This window comes from Salmo salar, chromosome 01 (genome assembly GCF_965601325.2).
Source record: "Salmo salar chromosome 01, fSalSal1, whole genome shotgun sequence".
Lineage (NCBI taxonomy): Eukaryota > Metazoa > Chordata > Actinopteri > Salmoniformes > Salmonidae > Salmo > Salmo salar.
The window spans coordinates 38,077,220-38,102,694 of record NC_138291.1 but is presented as its reverse complement, the minus strand read 5'-3'; the positions used below and the strand labels follow the sequence as shown (position 1 = coordinate 38,102,694).

The following is a 25,475-nucleotide window of genomic DNA, read 5'->3' as shown; positions in this document are numbered from 1 at the left end:
TAATGAAATGGTGAATCTTTGGAGTCTGCCACAATGAAACTGCTCTGCTACCATCTCAGTCAAACATGTTAAATAAACTTTGGTTGTGTACTGTACCTCCAGTCCTTCATGTTGTCTGATGAGTGCCTGGATACTGAGTAGATCATGATCGTGGTCGTCAGAGTCCAACACCACCTCCTTCTCACTCATCCAACCCTTCAGCTCGTCCACGTCATGGTCAAACTGGTGCACCTCTCGGGCAGACTTCAGGTTCTGTCACACAAAATGGCTGATAAATCACCAAGGCTCAGGTCAATTACCCACAGTAATATATAAATAATACTCAGAAGGTGAGTGCTTAACGCACATCAAGCTTGGTACAGGAGCTGGGAAAAAAAATAGGGCCAGTATAGAATTATGAGCAGATGTTGCCTTTCTTCCCTACCGTTTAATGTCCCACTTAAGTAGTGACTTATATTCTATTCTATTATTCTATTATTGATAGAAGAACTGGACTTAGAATTTTACCTCCGCTCTAATCTTCACATTCTGGTTGAGGTCGTCCCATAATTTGTGCAGCGCTGCCTCTCGTCTCGGGCCTTCAGCAGACTTCACCTCCTGTCGTAGTTGTTGAACAGTGCTGAGTTTACTCTGGCCCAGCGTGTTCACCTCAGCCACAAAGTCTTCAAACTTCTTCTGCAACATCTGGAAGAAAGTCACTTCATTAAGAAAAGCGTGGCCTGCCTCTAAACTAAAATGCATTCGATATCGATCATTACTTGTCTGATTACAGTACTTTAACAACACTGTAATCTCACAAAGATTGTTTTTCGCTACAGCAATATATAAACGATGCATACACCCAACACCTGATACAAACTGTCCAGTACTTGGCTTATCCATACTGGCACTATTCCCATCCCCCAAGACATGGGTCAAAAATTGTAAACACTTGAGCTGCACCTAATTTGCTCTGTATAATGGAACCAATGGAATAGTCCACTCTGCATCTATACCTCCACGTCCTCCAGGTCTTGTCCAAAGTCTTCTGACTCAGCCAGGGTCTTGCGGGAGCACAGCCAGTTCTGCAGCTCCCGGGCCTCTCTCTCAAACACATAAAGGTTCAGCTGGTCCTCCAGAGCTGCCCGTCGCGAGCCAGAGACACGCAGCAGACTCTCATACTCATCCAGCACGTCTGGAAGACTCTTACTCACTAAATGGCTGATGTGGTATGAGAGAAATGGCATCATGTCAATGGGCTTACAACATTTGGAATGAGAGACAAACAAAGAAATAAACTAAATGGATTTAGAAATCACTAAATGGACATATTTCAAATATGTGAATGTAGTTAAATATGTGAATATAGAATATATCTGTGAGACCACATATGTTAATTCATGACAATGATAACAGATAAAGTGAATAATGTACATACTGTAAGGTTTGTATACTGTACCTGTTGGGGTGGCCACAGTGCTCCAGTTTAGCGCCAGTCTCCTGAAGAGACTCTACTTTCAGCCGCTGGTTCTCCATGTCCAGGTCTACAGAGTCCAGCTTCCTCAGGAGGACCTCGGTAGCCTCCTCACTCTTCCCAAAATCTTTGGACTCTAACATCGGTCTCTGCTCATCCATCCACAGTTCTAGTTCTGAAACCTAAAGAGAAACGGAAGCTTATAAAAGGTTCTTCATCATATCTGTGTGGCACATAAGAGTCCCACACTGTAGAAAGTTGGGTAGAAAGATGTATTGGGAGTTTTTGTGGATTGTGGAACCTGTGTTTGTGTCCAAAGAGAATGTATATAGAGAGTATAGTCAGTGGTCACAGTTATCTACCTCAGAGAGGAAGGTCTGTATCTTCAGAGCCTCCTGTAGCAGTCGGCCCTTGTTTTCTGACTCTCTCCTCAGGCTCTCAAAAATCTTCTTGAGCTCAGCCAGCTTCTCGCTGATCTCATGCGAGGCAAAGTGTCTGCCCCTCACCAGGTTCTGCCCTGCGTTCTGGACAGCCTGCACCAGAGGGGTACGGCTCGCTATCTCTTGCACCACAGCCTGCACACACACACACACACACACACACACACACACACACACACACACACACACACACACACACACACACACACACACACACACACACACACACACACACACACACACACACACACACACACACACACACACACACACACACACACACACACACACACACACACACAGGTTCAATCAATCAACCAATCAAATCTTACATGCATAACACTTTTTACAAATACATTTCTCACAAAGTTCTTGACAGAAACCCAAGCCCAACGTTGTTGTTAGTATCTTAAATGCAAACTGGAACATTGACCATCCCTGTCTCTGACCTGATGTTTTTTGACCATAGACTGAGTACTCTGTAGGGAGGTTCCCCAGTCTTTGGCGGAGGCAGAGGGCAGTTTGTCCTGGACCCAGACCAGCTCATCCTCCATGTCACGGTAGAACTGGAACAACAGCTGCCAGGATTCTAAGGTCTCCCGTCGGTTCTGCAATGGCTCAGCCAGACTGTTATATCTACAATAACGAAAGTTGGTTAAAATCCGTCTCGAAGGACCATGAAAAAAAAAGTCCCAAAACTTACTACAGTGCAAAACCCTTACAATTCCTTTCACAAGCGCAGTCTCATAGCCATGCAGTATTGGTGTGTGTGTGCTCTATTACATAGTAATAAACGTGTGTTTTGTTAACCTCTTTTAATGTCTCGTACTCTGACTAATATTTAAATGTAGTTGGGGAGAATCAAAGACAAAATATGCTTTGCCAGTATTATTTATATATCTTTGACAAAAAACAACAACTTACCTATTGACAGTTTGGCCTACTCGTTGCTGGATCTCCCGGGCCAGGAAGTTGCCCTTGGAGCTGAAGTCCTTGGCTGTATCCACCAGGCCCTGGACCCTCTCCAGATAGCCATCCACTACCTCCTCCAGGTCCTGTAGAGCCTTCAGCAGCCTGCTGACTGATGGGAGGTCAGTGCCACAGTCCTCGTTGGTTACTTCAACTTCTACGGACCCAAGCCACTCCTCGATGTCGTCCAGAGAACGTTGGAACTGTAAAGCCTGGTGGTAGAAAAGAACAAATTCATAGAAGATTTATAGCTTAACACTTTACTTAAAGACCAAGAGCAGTCAAAATGTGTTTTTTCCTGTGTTTTATATCATTTTGGCTTGCCGCGTGACATCAGCAGCCGATATAAGTTAATATAGACCAATAACAAAGAGAGTCTAACTCAGACCACTCCCAGACAGTCCTAGCTAAATTCTTGTTTGAGAAATGTTTTCGTTAAAAAGCTATTTTTGTTTCTTTTCAACCATTTTAATGGAAAACTATAAAGGTATTTAATTGTTGCCCAGAAAGGATTTGATATTGAGATAAAAACTGCTGCATTGGGCCTTTAAAGCAGAACACTTTATTACTTTATTATTTTACCTGGAGGGGATGTTGTCTCTGCAAATACACTACATGACAAAAAGTAGGTGGACACTTGCTCGTCGAACATCTCAGTCCAAAATCATGGACATTAAATGGAGTTGGTCCCCCCTTTGCTGCTATAACAAACTCCACTTTTCTGGGAAGGCTTTCCACTAAATGTTAGAACATTGCTGCAGGAACATTGCTGCAGGGACTTGCTTCCATTCAGCCACAAGAGCATTAGTGAGGTCGGGCACTGATGTTGGGCGATTAGGCCTGGCTCGCAGTTGGTAGCGTTCACCTGGCATCCGCCAAACCCAGATTCATCCGTCGGATTGCCAGACGGTGAAGCGCGATTCATCACTCCAGCGAATGTGTGTCCACTGCTCCAGAGTCCAATGGCGGCAAACTTTACACCACTCCAGCCAACGCTTGGCATTGCGCATGGTGATCTTAGGCTTGTGCGGGGCTGCTCGGCCATGGAAACCCATTTCACGAAGCTCCCGACAAACAGTTACTGTGCTGACAATGCTTGCAGAGGCAGTGTTGCAACCCGAGGACAGACGATCTTTACGCGTTACATGCTTCAGCACTCAGTGGTCTCGTTCAGCGGTCCCGTTTTGTGAGCTCTTGTAGCCTACCACAAGCTGAGGGGTTGTTGCTCCTAGACATTTCCACTTCACAATAACAGGACTTACACTTGACAGGGGCAGCTCTAGCAGCGCAGAACTTTCACGAACTGACTTGTTGGAAAGGTGGCATCCTATGACGGTGCCACGTTAAAATTCACTGAGCTCTTCAGTAAGGCCATTCTATTGCCAATGTTTCCCTATGGAGATTGCATGGCTGTGTGCTCGATTTTATACACCTGTCAGCAACGGCAGGTGTGGCCGAAATAGCCGAATCCACATACTTTTGTATGTGTAGGCGACCAATAAAATTAGATTTTTAGTTTTCATCCATAAAAGTTACATTCTCTTTTTCACAGTATCATCTACTGTATCTATCATCAAAGATGAGTACAATACATCTGTGAGGTGCAAATACCTGGTAGGCCTGCTGCAGACGAGATTTCTTCTCTTTACAGTTGTTGAGGAGCTGGTCCCAGCCATGGTTAAGGTCCTTCAGCCACGGTTTGATCTTCCCAGGAGTGGAGTGACCCGCTGCTATCATTCTCTCCCCCTCCTGTGGGTGAACATTGACTCAATAACACTTGCCTAGACCAGTCACTGCTAACTAACTGTACTGTGGATAACATCTGCCGAGACACTGGTCTCAGAACAGAGGACCTTGCAGATTCTATGAAGGTTCGAGAGCTATGTTATTCTATCTTAAGGTGTATTGAGCTGTCATAAGCCATAGGCAAGTACTGAGATACTACTCTGTGATTAATGTGCAGTGAAAGCACTTCTTCAGAATCACACATACCTTAGTAAGAGTGTCAACTCGGTTACGGTTTGCTAAGATCTCAGCCTCAAAGCTCTGGTGTTTCAGTAGTTTGGCCTGGAGGTTGATGGGGTCTCTCCAGCTTTCATCCAGGGCCACTGCATTCCTCTCATTGAGCCACGAGCACACCTGCAGGTTTCAGTTATCACACATTACTTACAGTGCCTTCAGAAAGCATTCATACCCCTTGACTTATAACCACATTTTGTGTTACAGCCTAAATTCAAAATTGATTAGATAGATTAGTTCTCACCCATCTACACACAATACCCCATAATGACAAAGTGAAAATGAAACAGAAATATCGAATTTACATAAGTATTCACACACCCTAATGCTATGAACCTCCAAATTAAGCTCAGGAAGCATCCAATTTTCTTTGATAATCCTTGAGATGTCACTACAACTTGATTGGAGTCCACCTGTGGCCAATTCAACTGTTTGGACATGATTTAGAAAAACACACACCTGTCTATATAAGGTCCCACAGTTGACAGAACATGTCAGAGCTGAAAATATACTATGAAGTCCAATGACCTGTCAGTAGATCTCCGAGATAGAATTGTGATGAGGCATATATCTGGGGAAGGGTATAAAACAATTTCTAGAGTGTTTAAAGTTTCCAAGACCACACTGGTCTTCATCATTGGGAAATGGAAAAAATATTGAACTACCCAGACTCTGCCTAGAGCTGGTCGTCCGACCAAACTGAGCAACCGGGCAAGAAAGACCTTGGTCAAGGAGATGATCAAGAACCCAATGAACACTGACAGAACTACAGAGTTCCTTGGCTGAGATGGGAGAAACTGCCAGAAAGACAACAGTCTCTACAGCACTTCACCAATCTGGACTTTATGAGAGTGGCCAGACAGAAGCCACTCCTGAGAAAAAGGCACGACAGCCCGCCTGGAGTTTGGAAAAAGACATGTGAAAGACTGAGATGATAAGGCAAAAGGTTTAGTGGTCTGACGAGACAAAAAGTTTTGGCCTGAATGCAAAGCGCTATGTCTGGAGAACCAGGCACAGCTCATCACCCATTTAACACCATCCCTACCGTAAAGCATGGTGGTGGGAACATCATGCTATTGGGATGCTTTTCAGCGGCAGGGACTGAGAGACTTGAAAGAATAGAGGGAATAATGAAAGGAGGCAAATACAGGCAAATCCTTGATGAGAACCTACTTCAGAGTGCAAACAACCTTAGACTGGGACAAAGATTAACGTTCCAACAGGACAATGACCCCAAGCTTACAGCCAAAGCAACACCGGGATGGCTTCAGAACGAGAATGTGAAAATCCTTGAGTGGCCCAGCCAAAGCCCAGACTTGAATCCCACTGAAAATCTGTGGAAAGACTTGAAGATTGCTGTTCACTGCCACTCCCCATCTAATTTAACAGAATTTGAGAAAATCTGCAGGGAAGAATGCGAGAAAATCCCCAAATCCAGAAGTGCAAAGCTGATAGAGAAATACCCAAGACGACTCAAAGCTGTAATCGGCGCCAAAGGTGCTTCTACAAAGTATTGACTCAGGGGTATACTTATGTTTTAGTCTTGCATACCAAACTCATAGACCCACACTAACATTGAGTTGGTTAAAGCGGGCTCATCAAGCAGACCCAAGTTCTCATACCTCATAGCTGCTACCCAGGAACTTCTGGAGTTGTAGAGATTCTTCCAGAGCCTTCCGGCGAACCTTACTCATTTCCAACAGTTTTCCTTTTCTGGAGAGAGGCATAGTTTTTGAGTCAGGTATAAAAAAAGGCAGAAGAAATCATTTCATACACCAAACAATATCTTTGTATATCGGCAGTCTTTGAAAACAGGGAAATATTTGGCTCATAGTTCATTGTTGGCTTCTACCTGAGCAGCACAGACTTGCTCTTGCACTTGATATTGTCAGAGTCAAAGTGTTTCTGCTGGATCAGCTGTTGGGCGAACCGCTCCACTCCTTCCACCTGCTCCATCTGAGCATCCAGAGTGTTCTCAAACAGGGCTTGCTTTCTCTGGAGGGTCTCCACATCAGATAGAGAACTCTGCAATAATCAATCAATGTCACAATTTAAACAACACATCTGATGCAGCCTTCATAAGTCCTTTAAAAGGCCTACATAAATTCTTCACACATAATTCATGAGCAAATACATTGAGTTCCTACCCCAAGGTCTTCATTGGCTAGAAAGGCCTCCTTGTTACTCAACCAGCTCTCACTCTGCTCCATGTAGCCAAAGAATATCTGAAATGAAAACAAGATATGTAACTTTTTAAAATGTATGTTACCCTTATATTATTAGGTGCGTTGACTGCCAATAAGCATTAAATAAGCTGGAAAACATGCCTAATGTTCGATGAGCTGCATTCACAACATAAATTGTACAAATGTCTCTAAGTTAGGGTTACCTGTAGGCCTAGAGCCTGATCCAGAGTCTTCTTCCTGTTCTGCCAGGTCTGGCTCAGACCCATCTTGGCCTCTTCCAGCTTGGTCAAAGACTTACTGATCTCTGATGATGAGCTGTGTCCAGACTTTACCAGACTCAGGCCAAAGTCTCTCACAGAGTCGATACGCTCCCCCCGTGCATCAATCTCAGTCTAGAACACATTAACACATTTAATCTCTTCCGGAAACATACATTTGCAATTTAAAATGGGTCTTATGGGAGGTTGACATTTTTGGGGGATTTTTTAAAACATCACAAGGTTGAAAACCTCCTTTCGTAGTGAGACCTAGAAAGATAAACAGCAAGGAGACCTAGAAAGAGAGCCAAGATAACTTGAATATCATAATCAGTCGTCACCTTCCAGTCTTGATGTTCTACTATGAATCGCTCTGCCTCGTTCTTGCTCTTGGGCAGGCCTTTCTCTCCCATCTCAGAGCTCTGCTTCAGGGTCCAGTCCAGTAGGAGGCGCTGGTTAGCCTTGAAAAGCTGCAGCTGGTGAGCCTCCTGTAGCCTCTCCTTCCTATAACATCACTTCCTGTTAGTCTCTCTGCCACTTCCCCATACCCCATAATAATACAAGAGGAAATAGATGGTGTCCTAATAGAGCACACACATCTATACTGTCATAATGACTTGAATAATGATTCCATTGTGTCATTTTTGCAAGATCAAAGTACACTATATATACACAAAAGTATGTGTAACACCCTTTCAAATTAGTGCATTTGGCTATTTCAGCCACAAACAATGCTGACAGGTATATAAAATAAGGCACACAGCCATGCAATCTCCATAGCCAAACATTGGCAGTAGAATGGCCTTATAGAAGAGCTCATTGACTTTCAACATGGTACCGTCATAGGATGCCACCGTTCCAACAAGTCAGTTCGTGAAATTTCTGCCCTGCTAGAGCTGCCATGGTCAACTGTAAGTTGATGCCAAGCGTCGACTGGAGTGGTGTAAAGCTCGCCTCCATTGGACTCTGGAGCAATGGAAACGTGTTCTCTGGAGTGATGAATCACGCTTCACCATCTGACAGTCCCACGGACGAATCTGGGTTTGGCAGATGCCAGGAGGACGCTACCTGCCCCAATGCATAGTGCCAAATGTAAAGTTTGGTTGAGGAGGAACAATTGTCTGGGGCTGTTTTTCATGGTTCAGGCTAGGTTCCAGTGAAGGAAAATCTTAATGCAACAGCATAAAATGACATTCTAGACGATTCTGAGCTTACAACTTTGTAAGATAAATGTGGAAGAACTTCATTGGCCTGCATAGAGCCCTGACCTCAACCTCATCGAAGACCTTTGGGATGAATTGGAACGCCAACTGCGAGCCAGGCCTAATCTCCCATGTCAGTGCCCGACCTCACTAATGCTCGTGGCTGAATGAAAGCAAGTCCTCACAGCAATGTTCCAACATCTAGTGGAAAGCCTTCCCAGAAGAGTGGAGGCTGTTATAGCAGCAAAAGGGAAACCAACTCCATATTAATGCCCATGATTTTGGAATGAGATGTTCGACGAGCAGGTGTCCACATACTTTTGGTCATGTAGTGTATCACATTGGGAAAGAGTACATATTTTCAGGATATTTCAGTTATTATTTGCAACACACCTGAGTTTAACGTCCTTCTCCAGCTTCACAAGGCCGGTTTTGACCTCTTTCTGCTTTTTGCTCAGTTTGTCAGCCATCACAGACTGAGCTTTCAGGCGGTCAGCGGTGTCCTTTTCCAGTGCCTGGCAAAACAACACAAGACCAGGATGCAATTAGTTGGTCTTCAAATATTCGATTCAATTCAACTATATTTTTCTGTTTCACTGTAAAACGCATTACAGTATATCAGGCCATGTTGTGGCTTCTTCTCACCTTGCCTCTTTCCTGTATGACTCCAGCCTCGCGTTCAGTCTCCTCGTGGCGTCGTATCAGATTCTCCACACTCTCCACATCCCAGCCACAGTCCTGGCCTTGCAGTAGATGCATCTACAATAGGAATCCCAGCAGATAGGAATTAAATACAATGTGATGTGGACACACTTTCAAGACAACAAGGGTGTGTCATGACGTTGCCCTGTTGGTGAGGTTTATGACCCCCATAAATACATTTCCCCCTTTCCTCTCTCTACTCTACAGATTTGACTCTTGGAAAAGCCCTTTGTTAACATAGAGAGTCTGGTAACGTCAAAAGGGTGGGGAACAGAACCATATTTCGGTAATCCAACCAGTTGAAAATATGCGTTGGTACTTAAAGAATATGATGTCAGATCAGTTGTCGTCTGAGACATTATTACTGATAATAGGATGACATAAACTGTATCTTGGAAAGTCTACACATTCTAGTTATCAGATTCACATGGAATTGTTGTACAATTTAAATGTTTAAATATGAAACTATTTGTGGAAAGATTAAATGTAACTTTAGCTTCTAAATGAGAGAATTGTTTTCCTAAGTGAACTATGCTCAACTCAGTGGCCCCGCCCATGTGAACAGACATTGGTTGTAAACTATGAAACGCGCCCTTCTCTCCACCACTACAAAAGCCCGTTGACGAAAAGTCAACCTTGTGTTCCCAATGACGTGAGGACTGCTGCAATACGTTTAAAAAGGGCTAATATCAACTACAGAACTAAGTCAACCTCAGCATGAACTATGGTTGCGAATGGTTGAACGACTACAACCTAACGAAATGAACATTGCATTCCCGGACTAATGTCCATACGTTTAAAAGGGCAAATTTCAACGTGGAGGTGACGATCGACACGCTGGAAGGATGAATTTCGACTATACCAGCCAGAATATAGCATGAGCTTATAGTATGGCAACTTGGTAGGAACTTTGAACTCTTATTCACTAAAGAAGTGATACATCCTAGACGTCGAGTTAGCAGCAGCAGCTGTAAACGTGGGCTAGGAAAGGACGGACAATCTCTTCAGAAAGACAGGGTACAACAACTTATCCGTTCTAACACCCGACGATGGTACTACAACGTGACCGTTCCACCACAAGACATATTCTTCAAAGGACAAGAGAGATCTCTGCTGGGCAACCCAGCCTTCCATCTACGACCAATCTATCGAAGCGCAGCTCAGAGTAAATATTTCTTGCATTTTCCTTTTCCAAATGGGCGGTTATTTAGAATGCATAAGATTCTGTATTTACGATAGCATAGCTTCATAAGGTCCGATAGAGACCCAATCCTTTTGTTCCTCAGTCTTCCCGCGCTTTCATTCAAACCCAACCCCCTTTCTTTGTGTAATCAGCCGTTATTTTGGTTCCGTCCGCTAGGGACGTTTTCTTGTATGACATAATTAGTAATCAATGTATGATCCATCCTGTGTATATGTAATTCTGTGTGATTATTTAGGTATTTAGTAAATAAATAATTAAACCACATTTTTATTGCTGATTCAACTTGTTAGCCAGGGTTCGATAACCAAGAATTCTACGACGTTCAGATGAGACTGAATAAGGTGACGATTAATAATTGACTGCTAGGGCCTCCCGAGTGGCGCAGTGGTCTAAGGCACTGCATCGCAGTGCTAGCTGTGCCACTAGAGATTCTGGGTTTGAGCCCAGACCGGGAGGCCCATGGGGCGGCGCACAATTGGCCCAGCGTCATCCGGGTTAGGGAGGGTTTGGCAGGCAGGGATATCCTTGTCTCATCGCGCACTAGCAACTCCTGTGGTGGGCCGGGCGCAGTGCACACTGACACGGTCGCCAGGTGTACGGCGTTTCCTCCGACACATTGGTGCGGCTGGCTTCCAGGTTGGATGGGCATTGTGTCAAGAAGCAGTGCGGCTTGGTTGGGTTGTGTTTCGGAGGATGCATGGCTCTCGACCTTCGCCTCTCCTGAGTCCGTACGGGAGTTGCAGCGATGAGACAAGACTGTAACCTCCTACCAACTGGATACCATGAAATTGGGGAGAAAAAAGGGTGAAAAAGACATTTTAAATAATAATTGGCTGCTATTGATATAAAAGATTACCAGGTCTTTAAGAGTTTATTCGGAAGACAACAGCTCTATAAACATTCTTCCGTGGTGCCCCGACTTTCTAGTTATTTACATTTACATGATTAGTTTAATCAGGTAATATTAATTACAGAGAAATTATTTTATAAAATAGCATGTCATATCACTTTATCCGGCATAGCAAAGACACGACAGGTGTATACTCAAATACTGTTCTCTGAAACTGAGATCTGTGATATCTTCTTATGACATCTGTTACAGTAAGTCATACATAAGAGACTTAATATTAAGTAGGTTTTATAGAGAAGGGTTAAGATGAAGCCATTCCAACCTTCTCATTGGCTCTCTCCCGGACTTCATCCAGTTCTCTGATGAGAGAGTGGATCACCAGCGCTGCCTCCAGCTTCTTCTTATAGCTGCTCAGGTTGCCATGGAACTTACTCCATCTGATGGAAGGTGAGGTGAAAAGAAAAGGTGTTAGAGCAGGTTCAAAAAATATATAATTATACTACAGTATGTGTACAGTACATTACAACTTTTCTGGTTGAATAAAGGCAATGGAACCTGTGAGCTGTAGAAACAGTTTTCCTCTTGAAGGACAAACATCACCACAGTCATCATCATCATCAACTAATTTTCTCAGTAGGTTGGGTGTCACCTGTCATTAAGCTGCTGTCTGCGCTGTTTCACTGTGGCCAGTTCGTCACTGTTCTGCCGCTCCAGCCGAGCAGCCAGTTTGTTGATGGCCTTGATGTGAGCATCGTCCACTGTGACTTCCTGTAATAAAACGCACTCAATTAAATTTTCCAATTCTCCTTCTTGATAAGGGTCACTAAACTCACCCAAAGTTCCAAGACCAGAAGCGTTGGAAAGCGCTAATACTGTAAATGCCGTTTGTTCAGAAACAAACTCACCCCAGAGCCTGAACCTCTAAACTCATTCAGTTTCTTCAGCAGCTGGAGCCCATGCTCATAGTCTGTGCCAACATCCCCTATGTTTATCATCACCTCCTGAGAAATAACAGAAAACATACAACAAAGCTATGTGAAAAATAATTATTTCCATGTTTGTGTTTTATATTATCAATATGCGAGACATGCTGACAACTACTGGTATGGTGGTAGCTCCTGCATTCTTCTTGGAATCCAAAGTTTTGTGGTTGCATTCTCATGTTACCATAGTGCCTACTCTTGAAAGTTCCTTCATACATTGCTCTTCTAGGTGGTGTGCTCTGACAAAAGGTTGTTGTTGACTGAAGCTTAACACATTTAACACAAACTTGCATCTGATTCAAGTGTGCAGGGACTTCTTTTCATAGCTCTTCTAGGACTCCTTCATCGATTGTTCTAGTCCATTCTTACCTTCTGTCTGATCCAGACCTCCACCTGGTCCACCTTCTGCAGGAACTCCAGGAAGTCTCTGTTGTCTTCTAGAACCTTCCCCCTGGCGGCCACCGCCAGCTTCAGCTCCTCCCAGTGTTTCTCCAGAGCTGCAACACTACGACGAACCTCCTGGGACTTAGGGTGATGCAGAGACACCAGCTCCTCACCAGCCTAGGCCAGCACATGGGTCAGTTTGAGTCAGCTCAAAAATTGATACATGAATCTCTATGACATATTATGACTTATTATAAAGGCTCATACATGCTTATAAGAAGTTTTAAAGGATTATAAGGATGAAGTGTTACTGAACTATGTACTGTAGTTATCGCTGACAAGAAACCCTCCCCAGTGTAGTTTAATAACAGCTCATACCAGCTGCACCGAGTCAATGATTCTGCTGTGGGCGAGAATCTCTGCCTCGAAGACTTGATGTTTTTGGAGCAGCTTCATCTTGGTCTGCAGGTTGCTCAGGTCCACTTTGGAGTCCTCCTGCATCTTCTGCATACGCTCCGACACCCACTCCTCAGCCTGGGCCAAAAACAGACAACATCACAACATGGCTTCATCTACCACAGGCAGACCATGGTTCAAATAGTAATTATTTTCTATAATTATTTCTCTCTAAACACTCCATCTACACTTGATTGAGCTTTTCTGGCGCAAGGGAACTAATGGACTAGTCTCGAAGTGCAAGCCCATCTGGCACTCCAGGACAGCCAGGCTCAACGGGTGAAAGTAGTTGAAAGAAAACAAATAGTATTTGAATCATTGATGAATAAAAGAACTAGACTGCTTGCAAGATGGCCGACCGTAGTTTTCAACGTAATCTACTCACATTCGCATACACCGTTTCATGGTTGTTTACATCTTTCTTACTGCGTCTGCACACTGGACAGACAGCAGTATTGCGCGAACATGCTCTGGGAACTCTGTCAGAGCGTGCTGAGCACGTGGACAGCTAAACAAGCCAACCGACACTTCCCCTGGCTAGCTGGGCTCATGACCTCAGAGCATGAATATAAAATGTTAATATCTTTAGCTGTGAGTGATGGAAAAATGATTGGCCTCAGCTACAGTATTTAAATAATTCAATGGATAGTTTGTACTCAAAGGTGATGACTAAAGTGTCTTCTTAGGAATTTTCAAATTTGACTTTTCTATGGGGTCGTCTACGGGAATTGTCTTTCTGGCCCAGACATCAATTAAACTGCAGTACCGAAGCAAAACTGTAAGTGCAGTCAAAAGCGTGCTTCTGGCCTGGAACCCTGGCCCCTGGATTTGAACCCATGTCTGACCACAGGTGATGTGTGGTACTGTACCTCGGCAGCATTGCGGTTGAAGATGCAGAGCAGCCTGGAGATAGCCAACTCCTCTCTGCGTTTGATTGACAGTCCCTTAATCCTGCTTCGCCTCTCCAGGAGGGCCTTCAGCTTGTTGTGGATGTGGCTGGCTTTCTCACGACTGAAGTCTTCCTTCTTCAGTCTCTCAGCAAGGTCCTTCAACAATGATATCTAAAGAGCAATGACAGTGCTGTGGTTGAACAGGCTGAGACACATACACAGAACACTTGACAGTGTATGTTTTATCATAGATTCTTAAATTCCCTTGTTTGTTTATTTCAAAAACAGTTTTATCCTACTGAAATTTTAGGACTTTGTCAAGCAACTAGTTACAGACAAAAAAAATGACCATGATTTCTCTTTTGTATACTAGTGGTGTGTTGCAAACCTGAAAATGTGGACTCAATAGTAAACTATGTAAACCAAATTTGGCACAGAGGTAGATGCATGTACCCTGAAAATATATAATATAAACGTAACATGAAACATGGGACCAACACTTTACATGAGCTGAAATAAAAGATCACAGAAATATACACAAAAAGCTTATTTCTCTCAAATGTTGTGCACAAATTTGTTTACATCCCTGTTACTTAACATTTCTCCTTTGTCAAGATCATCCATCCACCTGACGGGTGTAACATATCAAGAAGCTGATTAAACAGCATGATCATTACAAAGGTGCACCTTTTGCTGGGGACAATAAAAGGCCACTCTAAAATGTACAGTTTTGTCACATTACACAATGCCACTGAGGAGTATTTCTGTCTGTAATAAAGCCCTGTTGTGCAGAAAAACTCATTCTGATTGGCTGGCTTCCCAGTCGGTGGGCCTATGCCCTTCCAGGGCCACCCATGGCTGTGCCCCTGCCCAGTCACATGAAATCCATAGATTAGGGCCCAATTCATTTATTTCAATTGACTGATTTCCTTATATGAACTGTAACTCAGTAAAATCGTTGAAATTATTGCATGCTGCGTTTATAGATATGGAGCAAACCCAGATTTGGCCCCTAGGGGGCGTAGCAGCCAATATAACACAATCTACATAACCAAGTTGTGATTATGATCTTTCAGATGCAATTGGAACAGAGTTGATAGCCCATAACGTTCCAAAGTTAGAGTTAAACGTGTGATGGCACCGGCACCCATATTGCCAATATCAGTGGCCATTTTACGTCGTACAGGCATGTCAGATTAGCTCAATCACCACCTTTTTCTGCCTCCGAGTACCACAGAAACAACACTTTGAATGAATAACAGACCAATGTTGATAACAAGTGGCCATGGATGAAATTAATCAAAATATCTGTTCTAATCATGAAAAACATACAAACATGTCTACTTTGATACATCACATTTTGACTATAAATGTGTAATAAAAAAATAAAATGCTTATTTGGGGGAATTTTAACTATTTACTAAAAATAAAGTGTTACTGCTTGACAGACAGTATATCTCTCTGAAATGACTACCAATTGTATCTCTTTGAAATCAATACTAATTATCAAAAATTATCCCAGTTGGAGCTTTTAAGCTAAAATTATGTTGGCGCTTTCAGAGTTAAGGACAATGGGATAGTGCATTCATAAAGACGGACAGCGGAGGATTGAAGGAATTCAGACCTTGTCCTCCTGAGTGCTAAGGAGTTTCTCAAAGGCTTCATGGCGTTTTATGAGTCCCTCTGTCTCATCAACTGACGTCCCCAGATCACTGTTCTTCAGAAGGATCTGGAAGGAAAAACAAGAAGTTGGGGGCATTCAAAATATGAACATGTACTGCAGCATAGGAGAACATTTGTTTTGCTTCTAAATGGATGTAATTGCACCGTCAGGGGCTTGCACTGACAATGTGAGTCTTGAAACAGAGCATATATTCTTTAATTGACCAGCTTTGACCTCTGACCTCTTGTGAGTTGGTGATCTTCTCCATGCTCTCTGTGTCCCTGTAGAAGACCTGTTCCAGGTGGGTCCCCTCCAGGCCTCTCTGTTTCCTCTCCCAGTGGCCATGAAGTGAGTTCCTCTCCTCCTGTAGACCACTTAGCTTATCCTTGACCTGGTAGGAGGAAGACATGACACATTACCAGCTTATTTAGGTACCATTTATGTAAAACCAACTCTCTCATCTTGTATGTATTCAAGCCTCAGAATTCTGGGACAGTAGAAAATATTTGCACAGAAAACAAACATTGAGACATTTATCGGAATACAGAGTGTGTATATGCTCATACAGGGTGTGTAATTCTGCTGCAACTGAATTGTGTTTCTGTGACAAAGATCTATTAAATTGAATACCTCTCTTGCGTTGTGTCTGTCCTGCTCTTGCAGCTCCTGCCCCATGGCCACTGCCTGGTTGTAGGTCTCCTCCCGGGCCACGATCTCAGCCCACAGCTGCTGGTGCTGGGCCAGGTGCAGGTCACAGGTGGCCACATCTCTAATAGACTCCTCCGCTGTCATCCCACTCAGCACCTGGGCACACCACAGAGCATAGTCCTGGACCTAGAACACCAAAATAGATTGACGTTAAAACCAACATGCAATACATACATCATGTAATATCCAAATCAAATCAGTGCAACAAGAACTAGGAAACTCTTAATTCTGATTTCCTAGACTCAAATTAAGTCTACCCCTGGACTAAAAAGCACGTTCAATGTAGAATCGCCATTGACAATGCTTATTAGTCCTGGTAAAGGCTCAGAGAGAGTTTGCAAACGGAAATGGTGTTTCTAACGGTAACTATTGAGTTAGTTACCGTGTTGAGGAAGAGGTAGCGTTGGCGTGCCCGTTTGAGGTCTCCCTCCCTCTGGTCCATGTGGAGGCGCAGCTTCTCCCAGTGCTCCACCACCTCCTGCTGTTGATCCTGCAGGAGAACCCTCATCTCTGGGGAGCACAGGTCCAGGGTGGAGTCTGCCATATCCAGCAGCTCCTGGAGCTGAGAACAACCCATATGATAGGAAGATTCATAGGAGATGGACAATGAAGACATGCAGGCAACCCCCACAACTAGCCTGGATGGTAATTTGAGCGACCTGTGCGCCACAAGATTGTGTTAGCCCGCTGGGCTAAAACCTAGACAAGTCTCAGGCAAGGTTACTTATCACACAAGCGTGGCTCACAAAACCACCTCCATTACAGTAACAGGAACCACTGAGTGGAATATCCTCAAAGAAACAGCTTAGAAAGCCCTAGCTCAATCGTTAGCTAAAGAAAATGGAAGCGTATGTGACAGTTTTATACAATTTATGGTCCCGTGTGGCTCAGTTGGTAGAGCATGGTGTTTGCAACGCCAGGGTTGTGGGTTCGATTCCCATGGGCGACCAGTACGGAGAATTTTTTTTAGGAAATGTATGCATTCATGTATGAAATGTATGTAAGTCGCTCTGGATAAGAGCGTCTGCTAAATGACTAAAATGTAAAATGTATAATATAGGGCAAACATCTAAATTCTGGGTGAACGGATTATCATTGATTGTATTGTTGTTAAAGCGAGTCAATAAAAACATTTGTTCACAAAAGTTGTGGGTAAACTATTGATGTGTTGTGTTCAGTACCTGCTGCTCGTTCCCTGCAAGCACGTGGACTAGAGCCTCGTGTTTACGAAGCTGCAACAGCACCCCTCGCAGGTCCCTAGCGATGTCATCAGGAATGCTCTTGTACCTCTCCTGTGGTGGTTGGAGAGAGAGTGAGGGGGGTGGGGTGGGGTGGGGGGGTGGATGAATGGATGGAGACAGAGAGGACACAGACAGAGCATGAATCACACAAACTCAATAATAATTTATCAGCATGCATTTGCTAAGCAGTAGTGACTTTTATTTGCATTAGACATAATTCGATTTTACCCTCACACTTAATTTACATGGTGTTCTTTCAGTGAGCATTACACAGCTGACTGGTTGTATGAGTCAGATCAGTGCCTTAAATTAAGTTGATGTCCTGACACCACATTGATAAGCAGCACAGTAAACATTGTAGGTCAAGACTGATCATTTTATATGAACTCTATATGAACTCTGAGCAACGCTGAGCCTCTCTGCAAGGCACTGAGCTATTATACACTATCGTTCAAAAGTTTGGGGTCACAGAAATGTCCTTGTTTTTGAAAGAAAAGCACATTTTTTGTCCATTAAATTGATCAGAAATACAGTGTAGACATTGTTAATGTTGTAAATTACTATTGTAGCTGGAATTGGCAGTTGTTTTATAGAATATCTACATAGGCGTACAGAGGCCCATTATCAGCAACCGTCACTCCTGTGTTGCAATGGCACGTTGTGTTAGCCTTTTAAAATGATAAACTTGGATTAGCTAAGTGATCATTAGAAAACCCTTTTGCTATTATGTTAGCACAGCTGAAAACTGTTGTTCTGATTAAAGAAGCAATAAAACTGGCCTTCTTTAGACTAGTTGAGTATCTGGAGCATCAGCATTTGCGGGTTCGATTACAGGCTCAAAATGGCCAGAAACAAATAACTTTCTTCTGAAACTCGTCAGTCTATTCTTGTTCTGAGAAACGAAGGCTATTCCATGTGAGAAATTGCCAAGAAACTGAAGATATTGTACAACGCTGCGTACTACTCCCTTCACATTATTTATAACCTTGTCAATGTCTTGACTATATTTCCTATTAATTTTGCAACTCATTTCATGTATGTTTTCATGGAAAACAAGGACATTTCTAAGTGATCCTACATTTTTGAACGGTAGTGTATTTATTTGATTTAACTAGACAAGTCAGTTAAGAACAAATTCTTATTTACAATAACGACCTACACCGGCCAAACCCAGACGATGCTAGTCCCTATGGGACTACCAATCACGGCCGGTTGTGATACAGCCTGGATTCGAACCAGGGTGTCTGTAGTGATGCCTCTAGCACTGAGATGCAATGCCTTAGACTCCCGCGCCACTCGGGAGCCCTACTTTCAAGGCAATCTCTAATTCATCCAAAATATACTTATTTATGCTTAAACTGTACCTGAATATGTCCTAAGGCATCGGTGAGATCTCTGTAAAACTTGTGACACTCCTCGGCTTTGAGTAAATGGTCTTTGCGGTCTTTGGCCAAGTCCTGCAGTTCCTCCCATGACAATCTATCAAACAGGAGGGAAACAAGACAAAAACAACCGACTCAGGTCATCAGGTAACATCTCTTTAACATGACTTTCATCCCAGTAGACATAGCTGCTTGAAATGACATCATCATTGCAACAAGTTAACAAGCATGTAATGATGTCATTTCAACCAGATTTGAGTTGTATTTCGTCATTTGAATGTGGATACATGCATTGTTCATTTGTACAGTGGACTGGTAGTGTGAGCAATAAAGAATATCGATTAGGTGCCCATACCTGAGTTGATGTTGTGTGTCCCTGATGGTGGAAGCCTGAGGATGCTTATGTTGAATGAGCCTATCAGCAAGCTCTTTGCAGCTCCGCATCCTATCAAAACCCACGTCCAAATGCTTCAGGAAGGCCTCAAATTTACCATTCAGTAGCTATCATGGGAAATCAAGAACATTTGTTTAAATTTACGTTTTCAATGACAAATGCCACATTTTGGAAGAAATAGGCATGACTCACGCTCACAATCTGGATAATATTTTCCAACTGAATATTTTGGAGATCTGTGCAAATATATATAGACAGTAGTGGTAGATGGTACTTCTCACCACTACATGTTCATAGTCATTTCCGTAGTCCTCAGAGGAGGCTATCTGTCTCTGCTGTGTGATCCAGTCGTCCAGCTCTGAAGACTCCCGTCTGAACTCATGGAGGTGGAGAGCCTCCCTCAGCTTTTGGCCCCTAAGAGAAGGTAGACAACTCCTCTGTTACACACAAGACACTCACCCATAACATATATGTCTCCTCGTGGTGCCTGTTGTTTGGGGGGGCATCAAACCATGATCTCATGGCATCTTTGTATCAAATGTCATGTGTTTGATTGCTTGAGCTCACCTGACTTGGGCTTGGTGTTGCAGCTGGCTCATCTGACTGCTGATGCGGCTGTATGGTCTGTTGACCTCGTCCAGGTTCCACTCATGGACAGCTGACTCCACGCTATCCCCCAGCTCCTCCACCTGGGCCTCCAGCACCTCCATCTGCCCCTCCACCGCCTGCAGGACACACAACAGAGACAGCAGCATTACACAATCCATGCTCCTCACCGTGCAGCTGCATTAGACACCATGCTCCTCACCGTGCAGCTGCATTAGACATCATGCTCCTCACCGTGCAGCTGCATTAGACACCATGCTCCTCACCGTGCAGCTGCATTAGACACCATGCTCCTCACCGTGCAGCTGCATTAGACACCATGCTCCTCACCGTGCAGCTGCATTAGACAGTGGTCCCTAGATCTGTAGATGCTCTAACCAACTCCTCTGATTATCATGGCATACTATGGCCATTCAGCAGATGGCTTTATCCAAAACATATATATCCAAACAACAGAACTTCTGACAGTGACGTATAGTTTGAATACGGCTAGTCAAACGCAAGACAACAGGAGAATGGGGTTGCAGTACCTGATGTTGCTTGATAAGGCTCTGGGTGGCTAGATCGTTCTTGCCATACTCATCAGTGCTGACCAAAGCTAGAGTCTCAGAGAGACGGGTTTCCAGCTCCGCACAGTCAAGCAAGATCTAGGAGCAAAGGAGTACAGTGATGAGGTATAATGATTATTGTCCTTCAGAGGTACAGTCTAAAAGAAATGTGAGATAATGTCTAGATGCTTTTGATAGTGGAGATCGTGATTATAAATTGCCTGGCTGGACTGATGAGACAGTGGATTGCACAGTCAGATGGAACAGAGTAAATAGGTATTTTAACGTCATAGATTTAGCCGGTGGTAACTTGTGAAATAGACACCAGCTGGAATGCGGTTTTAACCAATCAGCATTCAGGATTAGAACCACCTGTTGTATAATCATGAATAAAACCTCTTTGGATCCATCACAATCAGGATTGTGCTTTTCCTGTTGGCCCTACCTGTTCTCTAGTGATGGCCCTGTTCAGGTGGATGGCCCTCTTGTCACAGGCTGCCTCTAGCTCCTCCCACTCTGTGGCCAGGTGTGTATTCCTCTGCTGGACTTCCTCTCCATCATATTGGCTGGACTTCTCCAAGCTCTGCCCCTTCTCCAGGACCCGGTTCAAGTGTTTACAGTGGGTGTTCACTTCTGCCTGCAGCTCCTGATCACAGAACACACATTTGATTTTTGTCAGGGACTATGCACAACACATATATTGCACCAGCTTTAACTCATTTACATCTGTCCACCCTGGGCAGGAAACAAACTAACCAAAAAGACTGGATGAGAGTCACTCTGGATAAGAGAGGCAACAAAATGACTAGATATAAAATAAAATGTAAATCAAACTTTGTCATTATTATCTTGTTACCAGACTGATACCTTATGTTTCTGCATGAGGTTGATAGCCCCTGCCAGGGACTTGTCATAGTTGGTGGAGCCAGTGGATGGGTAGTGTTCGGTTATCCAGGAGAGTTCTATGTCTACATCATGATAGAAGCCAAACAGAGCCACGGACGCCTCCAGCTGGGCCCTGCGACGATCCAGAGGCTTCTGCAGCGACTTGAACCTGCATACAGAGATGATGTCTCAAAAATATCCACACTGATTATGAACAGGGGACAGATGTTTTTTTCTGACCATGTTACCTGAACTGGAAAAACTCTGGGCCCTAGATAGAGAACTAGGTTAGCTAATTCAATGCATAAATGAATCGATCAATCAATGGATCGATCAGTGGATTGCTTTACGCTACTAATTACAGATCATATTAATCAGTCCTTACTACTTACAGCTTCATGTACGTATCTGTCTCCTGAAGGATCCTCTGGGAGTCAAAGTGGTTAGTGGCCAGGTGCTTGGCCCGGGTCACGATGGTGTTGATCTTGTCAGCCAGTTCCTGGGCCTCGGCCTCTAGCTGCTGGTGCTCCTTCAACAGCTGGCGGCTGGAGCGAAGGTCGTGCCCTTTGGCTGCGTTCTGCAACATCCTCTGGATGGCCTCGATCTTCAGCTTGGCATCCTGGGAACAATGTGATTACAATTTACCTCGTCCTCAGGTTCAATTGCTACCTCATATAGACAGAGAGAGAGAGCTGGCTGGTGGACGAGACCAAATTATGATAGGCATCATAAGCATCATCAACACATTTCAATTTATGGTAAAGAAATAACTAGGTATATACTGAAAAATTACTTTGTAAAATAATAATAACATCCTAATAATAACCTGATTGACCTATTTGTTTTATACCAGTGGAAACAGTACTGTAAAATGAAGCATGCTACCCACATTTATCTACAGCATTCTTTCCCACAAATCGATAGCCAAACTAGATCCAGGTAGGTAGTGTTTCAGTATGATATATTGGATAAAGTAATAAAGACAGACACCAATGTCTAGTTCAATAGCCTTGTTCATGCATTGTACAAATCCCTACACGCGGAGTCCGGGGAACAGTCCGGCTAGTCGATTACCTATCAACTAGACTCCGTAACATCATCCTTTTCAATAGAAAGTGCAAACATAACAGCATAACATTAAATTCTTAACAATCAAGTCATAACAATTAAGAACGCATGACATTTTCTTTTTACTTCAGTTGTCATCTTCCTTTCTTTTTAAATTTTCTTTTTTTCTTTATTTCTTTTATTTTATTTATTTTTATTTTTTAAATGTTTATTTTTATAAACAGGAGGACAAGTTAACACAGTCTCTTGCTTACAGAGTAAGCCTGTCCGGTGGCTTGCACAGCCGACCCACCCGTGAGTAAGTATTGGCTCTGACAGGGGTAGGATTAGGGCCACGAGCTGGAGAGCTTGGTGGGGTAGAAGCCTCACCTTCAGTTGGCTCATGTCTCAATTCTGCACCTCTTACCCTTAGGCCTGGACTGTGATCCATCTCATCTAGGTGAGTGTATGGCGTGTTCTGGTTTGTCCGCTCTGCTATGCGCAGATCCACCCGATTGCGACGATAGAGGGAGCCACCAACATCCACCAGGTAAGAGCGTGGTGCAACTCTCTGTAGGCACGTGCCCAGCCTCCAAAGTCCTGTGTGGTCTCCCGGCAGCGGTTTCATCCTTATCGTTTCACCCACCTCCAGTTCTGGTAGGTCTCGAGCAGTCCGGTCGTAGAAGCACTTAGCGAGCTGCTTTCTGCGACGCAGTTTGTCCGTGACGCCAACCATGACGCAGGGCTCAAGTAGCTTGTTAGCTACGGGGATGGTAGTCTTCAGACGTCTGGACAGAAGGCGTTGTGCTGGGCTGCTGTCCATGTTTTCGGTGGGTGTGTTCCTCCACTGTAAGATCGCTTTCCATGGGTCGTTGCTGTCGCGCGCGGCCCTGCTTAACAGGTTTTTTGCAATCTTGACAGCTGACTCTGCCTTGCCATTTGCTTTTGGGTGTCTTGGAGAGGAGGTTACATGGTCAAACTCCCATTCTGAGGCGAAACGCTTGAACTGTGCAGTGAATTGTGGGCCATTGTCCGTGATTACCTTGTCAGGCTGACCTTGCCTGGCAAACTGCGCCTTGCAGCGCTTTATGACCGTCTCTGCAGACAAGTCAGGGAGCAGTTCAATTTCCCAAAAGTCAGAGTAGTGATCCACAATGAGAAGATAGTCCTTTTGTCTGTGGCTGAATAAGTCCATGCTGACGATTTGCCAGGCCCTTGTGGGCAGTTCGTGTGACATCATGGTTTCCTTTTGCTGTTCATGAGCGTACTCGTTGCACGTGGTACAGTTGCTGACAAAGTCTTTAATTTCTGCTTGCATGTTTGGCCAGTATAATGTTTCACGAGCCTGGCGGTAGCATGCGTCACCTCCAACGTGACTGGAGTGTATGCGGGTAAGCATCTCTGGACGTAGTGATTTGGGAATAATGACCTTCTGACCTCTGAACAAGACGCCATTTTGCACGCTGATCTCATCTCGAAAGGTCCAGTATTCTCTCACTGTGAAAGGTGTCTCCTCTTTCAGGTATGGCCAACCTGCGAGAGCCATGGACTTCAGTGATTGTAGGTGTTCGTCCTTGTCAGTGTGTTGCCTGATCTGGGCTAGGCGGTGATCTGTGACGTTTAAGTAGTCTGCCTGATTGATCTGTTGAACATCTTGTTGTTCCTGCTGTAGCGAACAGATGGCCTGCCGCTGATAGGCAGTGCCTCTGCCTGTACATTGTGCCGTTGCCCTGCTCAGTGTGTCGCTGATGTACATCTCTGGTCCTGGCTTGTAAATGACCTTCAGGCTGTAGTTTTGCAGAGTCAGGAGCATGCTTTGAAGCCTCTTGGGCGCGTTGAGGAGAGGTTTACTGAATATGGCAATGAGTGGTTTGTGGTCAGTTTCAGCGGTGACCAGCTCTCGACCATACAAGTAGTGATGGAATCGCTGGCAAGAGAAGACGATGCTGAGGCACTCTTTCTCAATTTGTGCATAGTTCTGTTCGGTGGGGGTGAGCGCTCTCGAGGCAAACGCAACGGGTTGGCCTTCCTGCATAAGGCAGCATCCAAGTCCCCTTTGACTGGAGTCACTCTGGATTGTGACAGGCTTCGTGACGTCGTAGTAGCGCAACACTGGCATGGATGAAGCCAGAGATTTCATCTCCTGCACCGCTGCCTCGTGCTTGGGTAGCCAGTGCCATGGTGTGTCTTTGTCCAGCAACCGGCGCAGAGGCTCACAGACTGCTGATAGGTGTGGCATGAACTTTGCAAGATAGTTTGCAAAACCGATGAGACGCTGTACTCCTTTTGCATCAGATGGGTTTGGCATGTCGAGGATCGCTCGGACCTTGTCTGGGTCCGGCTTCAGGCCTTTTGCCGAAAGAATGTGGCCATGGAAGTGGACGTCTTTCACCTTGAACTGTAGCTTCTTCAGGCCAAGACGAAGCTTAACTGTTCGACAGCGCTCCATCAGTGCCAGGAGCTTCACATCGTGGTCGCGTTCTGCTTCATCGTCTGTGTCACCACAGCCTACGATCAGGACATCATCAGCGATGGGTTCAATGCCCTTGAGCCCAGCCAGTAACTCGTGCTGCTTGCGTTGGTATACCTCAGGTGCCACTGAGACACCAAACGGGAGCTTGAGCCAGCGTTTCCGACCCCAGGGGGTCCAGAAGGTAGTCATGAAGCTGCTTTCTTCGTCCAGCTTGCATTGAAGGAATGCATCTCGGGCATCCACCAAGGTGAAAATCCTGGCCTTGGGAAGCTTGTAGAGGACATCCTCTAGTGTCGGCATGATGTAGTGGGATCGTTTCAATGCTTGGTTCAGATGCTTTGGGTCGATGCAGACCCTCAGCTTCTCTGGTTTTTTCACTATGACCATATTGCTGATCCAGTCAGTTGGTTCGGTCACAGATGTCATGTGGCCATCGGCCTCATACTTGTCCAGCTGGGCCTTCACAGCCACTTTCATTGCAATGGGCACATTGCGAGGAGCACACTGGACTGGAGTGATGCTCTCATCCACTT

At 44.5% G+C, this 25,475-nt stretch overlaps 1 protein-coding gene across 3 annotated transcripts in view; it reads right to left on the bottom strand.

Moving 5' to 3' along the window:
• sptbn5 (spectrin, beta, non-erythrocytic 5) overlaps nucleotides 1–25,475 on the bottom strand; it is a 66,177-nt gene that overhangs the window by 5,670 nt on the left and 35,032 nt on the right. For all 3 annotated transcript variants that reach the window (XM_014192723.3, XM_045717484.2, XM_014192732.3), the window contains 35 exons: nucleotides 21,815–22,041; nucleotides 21,405–21,591; nucleotides 20,983–21,183; nucleotides 20,520–20,636; nucleotides 19,951–20,108; nucleotides 19,665–19,797; nucleotides 19,345–19,490; nucleotides 18,972–19,086; nucleotides 17,548–17,658; nucleotides 16,749–16,928; nucleotides 16,289–16,492; nucleotides 15,900–16,049; nucleotides 15,620–15,724; nucleotides 13,975–14,166; nucleotides 13,028–13,183; nucleotides 12,635–12,826; nucleotides 12,188–12,283; nucleotides 11,932–12,050; nucleotides 11,605–11,719; nucleotides 9,172–9,285; nucleotides 8,920–9,041; nucleotides 7,666–7,828; nucleotides 7,271–7,459; nucleotides 7,029–7,106; nucleotides 6,734–6,906; nucleotides 6,504–6,594; nucleotides 4,855–5,001; nucleotides 4,474–4,611; nucleotides 2,818–3,074; nucleotides 2,343–2,529; nucleotides 1,816–2,028; nucleotides 1,439–1,635; nucleotides 996–1,200; nucleotides 508–684; nucleotides 97–252 (listed from right to left, as the gene is read on the bottom strand). In XM_014192723.3, the coding sequence (XP_014048198.3) occupies nucleotides 97–252; nucleotides 508–684; nucleotides 996–1,200; nucleotides 1,439–1,635; nucleotides 1,816–2,028; nucleotides 2,343–2,529; nucleotides 2,818–3,074; nucleotides 4,474–4,611; nucleotides 4,855–5,001; nucleotides 6,504–6,594; nucleotides 6,734–6,906; nucleotides 7,029–7,106; nucleotides 7,271–7,459; nucleotides 7,666–7,828; nucleotides 8,920–9,041; nucleotides 9,172–9,285; nucleotides 11,605–11,719; nucleotides 11,932–12,050; nucleotides 12,188–12,283; nucleotides 12,635–12,826; nucleotides 13,028–13,183; nucleotides 13,975–14,166; nucleotides 15,620–15,724; nucleotides 15,900–16,049; nucleotides 16,289–16,492; nucleotides 16,749–16,928; nucleotides 17,548–17,658; nucleotides 18,972–19,086; nucleotides 19,345–19,490; nucleotides 19,665–19,797; nucleotides 19,951–20,108; nucleotides 20,520–20,636; nucleotides 20,983–21,183; nucleotides 21,405–21,591; nucleotides 21,815–22,041 (5,511 nt within the window). The remainder of the gene's footprint in view (nucleotides 1–96; nucleotides 253–507; nucleotides 685–995; nucleotides 1,201–1,438; nucleotides 1,636–1,815; nucleotides 2,029–2,342; nucleotides 2,530–2,817; nucleotides 3,075–4,473; nucleotides 4,612–4,854; nucleotides 5,002–6,503; nucleotides 6,595–6,733; nucleotides 6,907–7,028; nucleotides 7,107–7,270; nucleotides 7,460–7,665; nucleotides 7,829–8,919; nucleotides 9,042–9,171; nucleotides 9,286–11,604; nucleotides 11,720–11,931; nucleotides 12,051–12,187; nucleotides 12,284–12,634; nucleotides 12,827–13,027; nucleotides 13,184–13,974; nucleotides 14,167–15,619; nucleotides 15,725–15,899; nucleotides 16,050–16,288; nucleotides 16,493–16,748; nucleotides 16,929–17,547; nucleotides 17,659–18,971; nucleotides 19,087–19,344; nucleotides 19,491–19,664; nucleotides 19,798–19,950; nucleotides 20,109–20,519; nucleotides 20,637–20,982; nucleotides 21,184–21,404; nucleotides 21,592–21,814; nucleotides 22,042–25,475) is intronic.